Raw genomic sequence first — 13,333 nt, 5'->3', positions numbered from 1 at the left:
TCTGCTGCCCTAGAAAAAGTATTTTTGTCATCGTCTTTTTCACGTGACTGGAAGTTCTTAAGTAAGTACTGTAAAACTCCAATATCTACAGATTTTTTTGACAAGAAATGCTGTTGAACTATCTTTTGAGCAACAGTGTTTAGGACAGGAGGTCTGAGGACTTGTCATGCTAGTGCTTGGAGGGTAGAGATGATATGCCAGGGACAGAGATGGCACACATAGACATGCTGTTTTATTCCGTGCTTTCTGTCACTACCCCTTGGCTGCTTCTTGTTCAGCAAGTGGCACTGTACCCTGTACCTCACCCCAGGGTGTACTGCACTGTTCCCTCAGTGTGGATTACTGCCATTCATTATTATGGGCACAACATACAGGTCAGTGTCCTTCCCTCGCAGAAAAACGTTAAAGCAGTTAAGAATGGGCTTCTACTGCTTGTTCCAATACTAAAGAAAGAACAAATGCATCAAATATTATGAGCTGGTTTTTACTTAGCAACCAAAACCAGCTCCAGACAGACTTTACTTTTTCTGTACTGCTGGACAAAAGGGAACTGTGCTGTTTAATATGTGAAACAGTAAACATTTTTTTATGGGCAGTGAAATGTCAGGGTGTGCTTTTTCACAGGACTGAACTGTGACAGCTAGCAACCTGGTTGAAAACACAGAAGCACTCTTCAAGCTGAAAAATCAATATAACTTGAATTCTTTTCTGTGCTGCATTAAAATTGCAATTTTATGATTTTTTTCTGTGCTGCATTAAAATTGCAATTTTATGACGGTAGTAAAAACCATTGCTATAATATTTCTCCTTGGAAAAAAGGAATTTTCATGTATTTAAATAATACAGGAGAACCTCAGCGTATCTTTTGGGCTGAATTACTGCTAATAAGACTATTCTACTAATACACTGTCCTTACTAGTGTTGCTGGGTTAGCTGATCAAGTGCCCATGATCACCATGGATTTTGCATGGGTAAAAAAGGTTTTCAAGATTGCCCTGATGTCTTTATTATTTTGTCTGAGAATTTTTGACCCAGTGAAGGAGAATTGACTGAGCTATTAGTGGTGCTCTCATCTTCAGTGGAGAGGCTTGTAGTTGGGCAGGGAGCGGAGATGAGAAAATGGCTGGAAATCTTCTAGAGGAGAGGATTTACTGCTGTCTAATCCATGCAAAACTACCTGTGAAGCTCAACAACAGGAAAATGCAAAGTGCAAAAAGCAAGTTATGTTAGTGACTTGGAGGAATTTAAGGCCTGGTTTATTGTAAGCATCTGTGGATGATCTCTGAGCTCCAGTGGTAGTGAATGCTGAGAATGTTTGCTAAACGCCTTGCTGTTTGGGAAATGCTTTTCCCCTTCAGAAAAGAGTAAATTCCATGGACTGCCTACAAGATCTTAATCTGTCATTCCTTAACTGTGAAAGGCAGTTTATTATTGTAAGGCACTTGAACAAAAAGGCAGTGATATGCGAGGGTCACCACTAACTAATCTTTTGTAATGATTCCTAGAACATTAACAGGTTTGGCCTATCAAGGCTACTGAGAGATACTTCTAAAAAGTATAATAGATTTACCCTAAGTCTTTCAACTACATTGCTTAGAACAAGCATATAAAACTGTCTAGCACACTAAAATAACACTAACATGTCATTTTTAAGGCATTGCTGTTTGAAATTTTATAAGCTATGATTGTAAATGCTAAATAAAAAAAAAATCTTAAGAAAATACTAGCTGGACAGCAATGTAGTTATGTACACTCTTCTAAATATACTTAATTCCCCCAGCAGTCAAAAAATAACTCATAGACAAAACTAACATGGGAAATATGAACACAATATTTTAAATGTATAGCTTGAAAAGTAAACTTTGAAACTCATTCTTTAAAGTTCTCTCAATCCATACTTCTTCAGTAAATATAAATCCTTCTCCCATTTCTGTAAATGGTATTTAAAAAGACACTTTTTTTTTAACCAACACAGGCTGTGCTATGAGTAAGCCACACTCTGTGGCTGCAGCCATGTTTTTTTCTTTAAACCAGATTGAACTCCCTCAGGTTTAGTTGCAGGATCGTGTCCTTGACAGCAGCGAAGACAAAACTAATATTTTCTGTGTCTGTGGCACAAGTGAAGTGGGAATAGATTACTTTCTCCTTGTCTGGATTCTGATCCTGATACAGCTTCAAAATGAAGTCTCTGGCAGCTTTGACGTCTTGTTTAGGTCCTACTCAAAAGCACAGTTAGTGGTTTTGAACAGTTAAAAGCTATGGGTCAAGGAAGAAACATAGTGATATGGACAGTATCTTAACAGGCTAATTTCATATTTAAATGTCAAATCACCATAAAGGCATACTCATTTGTTGGTATTTTCTCATTCATATATTAGTGGAGCAAAAGCTGTTGCAACACTGCTTTCTAAAATGTGTGGAATATGCTTTTTTCAACCATAAACATTACAGGTTGAAGTAATTTTTTATAAAAACCTATGCAACTGAAATTACCCAGCATATATTAATAGGTTGCTACATTAATGTAGTATGTCAAAGACCATGAGAGAAATTAAATTTTCTAAAACACACAAAGTAAACAGGATTCTCTTTGGCCAAGAAAGGGATGTGTGTTTTTTCTGTAGCTATTAAATCATAATAACTCTTTTCATTATTAATTGTAGGATTCAACATGATACATGTCTTGCAGAATATAGTACTGTATTAGGTAATGGAATACGTGATAATTTTCATCATTCTTTTGGTGACTAAGTATAAGTAATGTTAAGGAAAGTTATTCAGGCTGCTTTTTAAGTTCGGACTTTTATATAGATAACAAGTCATAATAATGAATGCAAAACTATACTATGGGTTTTTACTATATAAAGAGTTGGATTAAAAGCCGTGTTCGCCAAGTTCCCCTCCTATCTTGTCTTTTGAGATCGAAGATGAAGAAGGTGCTTATTCACATAAATAAATAGTGATTGTGCTACTCTAATAGTAACAGAACGGCTGCAATATATCTCTTAAGACTCTGTCCACAATGCTCCAGTAAAAAAAAAAACAGTTCCAGTAAAACTGAGTAACTTAAGTTTGTACTTTACAGGATAGAGTAGAAAAGCATAGATATCAAATATATTGCATAATTCCACTTTCTATGTTCAATTTAATGAGGAAAAACTGACTGGTTTAAATATGACTTTTAGCTTTGTGAAGATACTGTGGGATAAATGCTTACCTGTGTATTCTGGAAAGTAACTAATTAGATGGGAATACATGATCTTCTCTTCTAGAAGATCTTTTTTATTTAAAAACAAAATGACTGAAGAATTCAGAAACCAGGGGTATGTAATGATAGTTTTAAATAAGGCCTTGCTTTCTTCCATTCGATTCTACAACAAAAATTAACATGAAGTTACATTCTCTAGACAGTAGCATATACAAATCACATCAGCCAGACATCATAAAGGTTTTTTGAAAGCTTTTAAAAAAATATTACTTTTATTAAGTGCAATTGCAATGCACTGGTGGTTCATTACTCTTCTTGGTCTATATCCTCTTATTTACTGGGTTTTTGATCACTGCTATGAATGTCATGATGGTATGTGAAATCAAGGTAAGCCTTAATAATAGAAATTATTTGAATTCTTGTATGAGTTAGTGAGCAGCCATGGACTGCTGCTCTACAAAAGCCTCTTCTGACCTGACAGTGAGAGCTGAAGCAGGGTGTATCTGTTTAAGTATCTGATATTAACATACTGTAATATAGCTAAAGGACAAGAACATATGTACTCCTATATACTGGTAATAGTGTCTGTCCCATTTCAAGAGAGATGTAAGGAACACCACATTCAGAGACTGCTGTTTGGAGTTCCTGGGGATAAGCTTGTGAGGGCAGTCAGTTTGTTATTTATTTCCTAACATCCAAAGCAAGCATAATAAAATGTTCAAGATAGTGGAAGGAAAAAGAAAATTACATTTACTGAAGTTGTTCGTGCATTGAGATGCATTGAAAACTGTTATCGCAACTACAATGGATGTTGTGACACTTGAGCAAGTTAAGTAGGGTATGCTTTTCACATTTCAAATAGAACTTGAGAAAGTGATCTGAAAGGGCTTTGGGACTTCAAGGTTCAAATGGTATTAAGTATTTCTGAAGGACATTTGAAGAAGTCCTCATACTGCAGGATGTATAGAAACCACTACCAAAAGTAATGCAGTTCCACTAATATGCTTTTCCCTAATTGCCTACTATTTTTTTTGCATCCTTCTCTACAACATCTGGCTACTGCGGATTACGGCACTCTAGAACAGATGAGAGAACTCATCTTAGGTTTTCTAACCTTGGGAAGGAGGTAAATTTTAAGTTATTTTGTTTTAATTTTCTTTAATTAACGCAAAGGTTAATTCTGAAACATCAGAGACTTAAAAAACAAACAAACAAAAAACCTAATTACAGGTGAGTGAGGTAGTTTTACTTGCTTAGAGATGTTGCTGATACTCATTCTTAAACATTTGACATGGCTTAAGTGATTTAAAACATTTTAAATCATGTTTTGTCTTTTAAGGTAGAGTTCACTTTTACAGGCAGGCTGCTAATTTAATACAACTTCAGGACTGCTTGATCAGCTTCTTAATGTAATTCTAGTATTTGCAAATGCTTTTATGGACACACGTGAATGCTGTGTTTCTTAAAAAGCACACATCTTTTTCTGTACCTTATATGCTCCCACTCCTTACCTCATTGTCACATTCTGCCAATACTTGATCATATTCACTTAATGCAACTAAGAAAATGACGGATGTAACACTTTCAAAACAATGGATCCACTTCCTTCTTTCTGACCTTTGGCCACCTACATCCATCATCCTGTTAAACAGAAATACAGTCAATGTGTTAGTCATTTTCATAAGATACTTAAAGTAACTCTAAAGGCCTCACGATAGATCGCCTACCTGAGATAAGCTTGAACTGTGAAAAATATATCTTAACACTGTATGTTCTGTTCAATATTTAAACTTGATTCACTTGCTGTAGTGCTACAACTTTCACTGTTCTTTAGTCTTGTGGGTTAATCCCAGTGGGTAGCGAAGCACAACACAGCTGCTTGCTCACTATCCACCCCCCGCCCCATGGGTAGACAGGGGCAGAGGAAAGAAACAGTAAAAGCAAGAAAACTTGGGGGTTGAGATTAAGAAATAATAATAATTGATTAATAAGTGAAGGATAAGTGGCACAAGAGATAAAGAAAACAAAACAAGTGATGCAAAAGCAATCACTCACCACCTCCCATGTGTAGACCGATGCCCAACCAGTTCCTGAGAAAAAGATGGCCAACCTCCATAAAGCCCCCTCTTTTCAATTTATCACTAAGTATGACATTATATGGCATGAAATATGTCCTTTGTTAGTTCAGGTCGTCTGCCTGGCTGTGTCCACACTCGCTCCAAAATCTCCCTTGGCCCCTGCAAAAAAACCCAGCTTAGTCATATCTCACTACTCAAAACAATCAAAATGCTCACAAATATCTTAGTTTCACATCAAATTCCTGTGGTTTTGCAGACAGTTCAGTAAGTCCCTCACATTTTATCCAGGTCAAAGTGTTCCCTAGAACATTCCATTTTCCAGGAAAAAACAAACAAACAACAAAATCACAGTTAGGCTGGTTTGACCAAGTGTTATCAGAGTGGATTCTGGTTCTGTGTAGTAACTGCAGGCAGGGGTTTGTTAATGATGCAGTGGGTGGTTTTGTGGAAGAACATCTATGCTACTATGCTAGTGTGAATTCTGCAATTTTCAAATAAAAGAAAATGCTTTCCCTTAGAAAATCAGTAACCCCACCTGTTGCAATAGCTTGTCTAGTAGCAGATAAGAGAATTTTAAGGTGCTTCTCAGACTTTCTTTCAACTTTGAGATGTTTGTTTCTCTCAATTCCACTGAACATAATTTTTTTTTTTTTTTTTTTTTTTGTATATTACATGGCAGGAAGGATAGAAGTATCTACAGTTGTGACCCTCCACTTTCTTTTTTTCCTTCTCCTTCCCTTGGTGTCTCCAACTCCCTTCCCTAACTTTATCTAACTGAAAGTTGTAAACTCACTTGAAGGCTTTAGCATATCTATTAGGGCCCTCTCTTTCAAACAGTTGCAGTCAGGAGGCAGAAACTGTTGGCTCTAAATGGAATTAAACTACATGCCAATATGAGCACTCATGTTACCACAAATACCTTTCCTCTGCACCTCCCCCATCCAAGGCTTTAAATTAAACTAATCGTTCAGCATACATGGTAATTGGGCTGCTTGAATTGAAAAGCTGTTTTTATGTAATGTGAGTTTCAAAAGGAATGTTTTGAAATGCCACTCAAGTTACTATATGAACTTTGGAGACTGCTGGAAACATGTAAAAACAGTCATTGAATGCAAAAGCTTAAAGGACCTTAGAAGTAAAGTTGCAACAACTACTTTCATAATTGTATACTGAATCATTTGATAGGCAGTCTTACCTAAATATAATATTTTCTAAATCAAAAGGATACTCAATAATTCCTGTAGTTGGCACTCGGACTCTAAGAATATCTTGCTGAGTTGGCACAAATGAGGGAGTAGCAATACGATCAAGGTCAGTAAGATAACTGAAAAGTTAAATATACAACAGAAACAATATAATAAATTAATTACAGAGATTCAAAACCAAAGTATGAACCAGCCATCACAGAATTATTCCCATAAAAGCAGCTAAACAGAAATTCAGTTGTGCATGGCCTTAGTGCAATTATTGCTGGCATAAAACAATAAACCCCTTTACTTGAACTGAGACCTCGATGTACATTTCCTACAGAATAATAGTAATCAAAAGAGATGATGCCTGAATGTTCTTTAGACAATCACCCACACCCAAAATGATGAATTTTATTTGAATATTCTTTCCTATTACCCCAAAATAAACACCAGAATTAAGATTTGAACACAAATATAAATATCAGTCCTAGCCATAATGTTCACCAACAGTACTTTATCCCCTGTCACTTCATCCATGATGCTAATATTAGACACAACTGTGAAAGGTTGATGGACAGAATTCAAAATGTAATTAATGGAAAGCACTGCAAACATGAATGCTTCAAACTTATACATTTTTAATATAAAAGATGTTGCATTTAATTTCTCGTGTGCTTATGCAGTCATTCTTAACTTTATCCTCTTTAGTTTCACAAGACTGTTGCGCTTTTCGTGGCTGGGATTAAATTCTAGGGTGATATTCCTGTGCCTCAACAAATGAGCAGTGTGTGAGCAAGACGCCTGGTATTCCTCTCTGCAATCTATCTTCCCACCACTAGAAGGCAACATTAGATCAGTCAAAATCCTAACAAGGCATACAAAAAGTGTAAGGTGTAGTCCCAATCATACAACACGGCTGTAGCACAAACCTTCCTTTATTTAAGCACTAATTCCACACTTTTTCTATGGTGGAAGAGGGAGGGTGTCGATGTATTCTCCCTTTGGTGCCCAAACATCCCTCACACTTGGGCTCCAAAATAAAAAATTCTCACGCTTAATGTTATCACTTACTCAGAAAAGATTTCTCTTAAGAATAAGAAAATTCTTCCTCTCCAGCAATGCAGCAGAGTGTTATTGAGACTTCCATTGTAATTAACACTACAAGGAAGATTTAATAAAATTTAAAATAAAACTCTTTTTCAATTGTAGCTTTCTTAGAAAATGAAGCTACAGTAGACCATTAAGTGGCGTCCTTCTTCTCCAACGTAGGATTATTTAAGAACAAGACAGACAAACATCTGTCAAGAACTGGTAATGCTTAACATACAGGAACAGATTGCCTATGTGTAACCACTCAGGGTTAAATTTTACCATAAATGCCTAATTTAAATGTTCCTTGCTGAAATTTAACCCTGTTACTTCTCAACTTTGACAGAAACAGAAATGTAAATTTTCTGTTCCCATGACACAATCATTTTTTCACAATTAAATTCTTTGAAAACTGGGGGAGAGACTTGTCTTCTTTCTTATTTATGTTCTAAGCTTTTCATTAACTGAACTGTCTGGTGGGCCCGCTTGTTGTCAATATATTTTGTACAGCTGTTTTTCATTATTTCCCCCAAGGGAAACTCAGTTATGTACCAGCTGTGTTGACCTCAGAACTGGGAGGGATGATGGTTCCAGTATGTTCAGAAAGCCTGAAATTAGTTTGTTTCATCACTGCAGCTTAAAATTTGTTGTGTACCACAGGCCAACAGAGACACAGGTATAACTAATAAAATCTGAGTGAACCTATCTCTTCATTATGAGCCAGCAGTGTGCCCAGGTGGCCAAGTAAGCCAGCAGCACCCTGGCCTGTACCAGAAATAGTGTGGCCAGCAGGAGCAGAGAAGTGGTTGTTCCCCTGTACTTGGCAATGACGAGGCCGCACCTCGAGTACTGTGTTCAGTTTGGGGCCCCTCACTACAGGAAAGTCATTGAGGTGCTGGAGCATGTCCAGAGAAGGGCAACGAAGCTGATGAAGAGTCTAGAGCACAAGTCTTATGAGGAGCGGCTGAGGGAACTGGGGCTGTTCAGTCTGGAGAAAAGGAGGCTGAAGGGAGACCTTATCGCTCTCTACAACTACCTGAAAGGAGGTTGTAGTAAGGTGGTTAATGGTCTCTTCTCCCAAGTAACAAGCAGTAGGACGGGAAGAAATGGCCTCAAGTTGTGCCAGGAGATGTTTGGATTGGATATTAGGAAAAATGTCTTCACCGAAAGGGTTGTCAAGCATGGGAACAGGCTGCCCAGGGAAGTGGTTGAGTCACCATCCCTGGAGGTATTTAAAAGACGTGTAGATGTAGTGCTTAGGGGCAGGGTTTAGTGGTGGACTTGGCAGTGTTAGGTTAATGGTTGGACTTGATGATCTTATGGGTCTTTTCCAATGATTCTATAATTAACTTCATTAAGTCTGGCTTGTTCTTGTAATTCTCAGTGTACTTACTACTTAGCAGAGTCTGAGAGCTGGTACTCCCTCCGTCTGTCGTAGCATTCTTGAATTCCTGGGTCTTCCCAGAGCTTCTTGATTGCTTCAACTTGTTTTCTTTCAAGCACTGTCACTTTATCTACTTCCACTTCTTTGATCATCTGAGCACTCTCCTAATCAATTAAATGATTACATATTGTGAGAAAGGATTGCCGTTGGTATGCGGTCTCCCCTTTCTTTATTACACTCTTCCATCAGTGAGACTAAGCATCGGGAACCTAGGAGAAAATAAGCAGGTTTAATCCTTGAATGCATTTAATTTTTCAAGTCAGATGACTGCTACTGAATGTTTTAACCAAGTTAGTCTTGCTTGCTGTCATCCAGGTGTGATTTTTCTTTTTAAAAGGGGACCTTGACAAAGGTCAGAAGGAGGTCTAAACCTACTATTTTTAAGCTCACTAAATTTTAATACTAATTTATAACAGTGGTAATGTTTCTAAAATTCTTGATACTTTCTTTAGGACAAATACTTCTGGTTGGTTTGTTGGTTTGGTTTTTTTTTCAGGACAAACCAGAGGCTGACCTAGCATAAACAGTCATCAAGCAGGGACCAAATTCCTACAAGCCATTTTCTGTTATAATGCCTATCTCAGTGAGATACAGCCAAGGAATTACTCTATGGAAAGAAATAATTTTTCTTTGCTCTCTGCGTTAAGAGGTATTGCAAAGATAAATGTAAGTTTTGCTTTTAAGGCATATGAAAGAGTCTATTATTCTGCAGCAAGTTGTGCAGTTGATAAACTTGAGGGAAGGGATGTCATTCAGGGCAGCCTTGACAGTCTTGAGATGTGGACCTGTGCAAACAGGCTGGGGGATGAAGGGATTGAGAGCAGCCCTGTGGAGAAGGACTTGGGGATACTGGTGGATGAAAAGATGGACCTAAGCTGGCAATGTGCGCTCGCAGCCCAGAAAGCCAACCCTATCCTGGGCTGCATCAAAAGAAGCATGACCAGCAGGTGGAGGGAGGTGATTCTGCCCCTCTACTCTGCTCTGGTAAGATCCCACCTGGAGTACTGCACTAAGCTCTGTGGTCCTCAGTACAGGAAGGACATGGACCTGTTGGAGCAGGTCCACAGGACAGTCACAAAAGGATCACAGGGATGGAACGCCTCTCCTATGCAGAAAAGCTGAGAGAGTTGGGGTTGCTCAGCCTGGGGGACAGAAGGCTCTGGGGAGACTTTATTGCAGCCTTTCAATATACAAAGGGGGCTTATAAGAAAGATGGAGAGAGACTTTTTACCAGGGTCTGTAGTGACAGGACAAGGGGCAGTGGTTTTAAACTGAAAGAGGGTGGATTCTAGCTTGGACATAAGGGAGAATTTTTTTGATGAGGGTGGTGAGACACTGGAACAGGTTGCCCAGAAAAGCTGTGGATGCCTCATTCCTGGAAGTGTTGAAGGTCAAGTTGGATGGGACTTTGACCAACCTGACCTAGTGAAAGATGTCCCTTCCCATGGTAAGGGAGTTGGACTAGATGAGCTTTAAAGGTCCCTTCCAACCCAAACCATTCTACAATTAGAAGTGTTCTCTTCTGTAACTGTTCAACTGGGTATACACTGATGTTTGCTAATACCTTTAATGGTCTGGAAAAGTACTGTTGTAAAATGCATTTAATATTGAAATAAATTGACTTATTTAGCATTTGGAATATAACAAATTGGTTGCTGTAAATTCAGTTTGTCAACACCTTTTCCAGTACATTGCTAGATATCATCTAGGTTTTAACTTACATCCTCTTCAAAAATGGAATAAGGTTTCTTCTTGACCTCTTATTTAAGTCACAAATAGTAATGCTGTATACAGATCTGGTTTGAATCCAGGGCAGTGAATTCTTGGGTCTGAACTGGAAAAATTGCATTACTGATAGACCTGTTAATCTAGAGATAAAGATTAGTCAGAAAACAGGGCTTTTGTAGTTATGGGGTCTTTTAAGTTATCATGGGCAACTGCAAAACTATGTAACATAGAGGTTAATGCCTCAAAAGCAATTTCTCGTTCCTCAGTTCAAATTAATTTTAAATATTGTAAGTCTCCAAAATGTGGTGAATATACTACTCTTCCGAGTTTTCATATTAAAGATTTACAATGCAGTCATAATGCCTGGGCAAATTCTCCATAATTGGAATGATCTTTGATTTTACAGGTATTCTGTTACACAAAGCCAAATGCCAAGTCTTCTAATTTTTATTAAAACTATTTTTTTTTTAAATAGTAGCTGAAAGCGTTCAACATGACTTTTCTAATTACTGCTACACTGTAAATTGGTAACCAATGTATAATAGTTTAAAATGCATCATGGTATAAACATTCCTGTTGGTATTTCTTGTAGATTTCTTACAGATATAATATAATCCATATTTTTTTCTACCTTAATTTTACACAGCCTAACTATTTTAGCAAGACAACTAATATTGTCTATTGAATAAATTTTACTGTTCTGTAACTATTGCATCAAATGTTCATGCTGATCTAGAACAATGTAGGAAGATCTTTACCTGTCATTTGTACTGTATTCAGGCACTGTGTATGAGGCAAGAGATTAGAGACCATGTGTCCTGGGAGTAACTTTTCTCCCTATTTTCAATCTTATCTGGTGAAAGACATGCAGAATAATTTGGATTATGAGTAACTCTTAATTCAATTCACTAACGTCACAGAACAGATACTGTTTTCTAAAGAATGGGCACTGACATACAAATAGCCATCACGGCATTTTGACTGGGATTGCCTCGGGCTTTATTCCATGCTAAAATTTTGCATGTATGTAAGAGGACTTCATGTAATTGTAGCTGCAAAACCAGCTTTGGTATCAGGTCCTTGTGAAAACAAATATTGTGTGTCTACATCTGCAAACGCCAGTCCCCTTATGCGGCCAAGTGCCATCAGGAAAAATCCTTTTTCAGAAAGTAATTCAGATTAATATTTATTTTCATAGTATATAACAACTAGAGTTCAATACTGACAGCTAGTCTCATGCCCGTCATTCAAAGGAAACAAATCCTACAATGAAGTGAAGAATTACTTAAAACACCAAGTGATTTTAGTATCATTCCATTCTGTCTTGGTTTCAGCTGGGATAGAGTTAATTGTCTTCCTAGTAGCTGGTATAGTGTTATGGTTTGGGTTCAGTATGAGAAGAATGTTGATAACACTGATGTTTTCAGTTGTTGCTAAGTAGTGTTTAGTCTAAAGTCAAGGATTTTCCAGCTTCTCATGCCCAGCCAGCGAGAAAGCTGGAGGGGCACAAGAAGTTGGGATGGGAAACAGCCGGGACAGCTGACCCAAACTGGCCAAAGGGGTATTCCATACCATGTGATGTCATGTCTAGTATATAAACTGGGGGGACTTGGCAAGGGGGGGTGGATCGCTGCTTTGGAACAAACTGGGCATTGGTTGGCGAGTGGTGAGCAATTGCATTGTGCATCACTTGTTTTGTATGTTCTGATTATTTTATTATTATTATTGTCATTTTATTATCGTCATCATCATTATCTTTATTATTTTCTTCTTTTCTGTCCTACTAAACTGTCTTTATCTCAGCCCATGAGTTTTACCTTTTTTTTCTGATTGGGTGGGGGGAAGTGAGTGAGCAGCTGCGTGGTGCTTAGTTGCTGCCTGGGGTTAAACCACAACACATCATGTCTTCCTCATCCTCAGTAAACAGGCATGTTACTAATAAAAAATACCTTTGGTATGAATTATGGGTGGATAATAAGACATGAAAGCAAGATACAGAAAATTCCAGTTTCCTTAAAATGCAGTCTTCAGGATAAATTAGTAATGAGTAATCTTAGGAGTCTGTGGTACAATAACCCAGCCAGGATCTGATGGAAAAGGGGATTAAACTTGAAACACACTAAGATGTCCTTAGAACCAGCAGAAAGTCGTTCAAACTGGGCAGCAGGAGAGTCCTGTATTTTTTGTACTGGGAAATACCAGCATTATAACTAAAAGGCAGGTGTTGCAGGGTTTTGTTTGAGTGTGTGCACATGTGTGCATCTGTGTGACAATTTACTACTAACAGCAAACATTCATGATAAGTAACAACCAGAGCAATGCCACCTATTTCAGCCTCTGACTACTGTAATGATTGAGGTAAACGATTTTTCTACAAACTTGTGTTGACATGATAAAACATATCAATGTAAAATAGGATTATAATTGGAAATGGTTTGTTTGTTTTACATCTAGTTTTAAGTAACCTGATTGTCAAACATTGATATTAGCTATAGTGTAGTTACAGATTTCTGTATTGTAGTCATGGTCAACACAAATGCTAATCACAACTGAACTGAAAATCTGTAAGCCATGGCAAAATGAAGTAAGTCAGTCC

The 13,333-nt window shown here is 37.6% G+C and overlaps 1 protein-coding gene across 1 annotated transcript in view; it reads right to left on the bottom strand.

The window, feature by feature from the left end:
- Positions 1 to 756: 756 nt before the first annotated feature.
- LOC115337124 (guanine nucleotide-binding protein subunit alpha-14) overlaps positions 757 to 13,333 on the bottom strand; it is a 92,332-nt gene continuing 79,755 nt past the window's right edge. The window contains exons 3-7 of the mRNA XM_030005169.2: positions 8,959 to 9,113; positions 6,482 to 6,610; positions 4,720 to 4,849; positions 3,218 to 3,371; positions 757 to 2,216 (exon numbers count right to left, since the gene is read on the bottom strand). Coding sequence (XP_029861029.1) covers positions 2,026 to 2,216; positions 3,218 to 3,371; positions 4,720 to 4,849; positions 6,482 to 6,610; positions 8,959 to 9,113 — 759 coding nt within the window. The 3' untranslated portion in view covers positions 757 to 2,025. The remainder of the gene's footprint in view (positions 2,217 to 3,217; positions 3,372 to 4,719; positions 4,850 to 6,481; positions 6,611 to 8,958; positions 9,114 to 13,333) is intronic.

The sequence above is a fragment of the Aquila chrysaetos genome, chromosome Z, assembly GCF_900496995.4.
Source record: "Aquila chrysaetos chrysaetos chromosome Z, bAquChr1.4, whole genome shotgun sequence".
In the NCBI taxonomy this organism is placed as follows: Eukaryota; Metazoa; Chordata; class Aves; order Accipitriformes; family Accipitridae; genus Aquila; species Aquila chrysaetos.
This window is presented reverse-complemented; position numbering and strand designations above follow the sequence as displayed.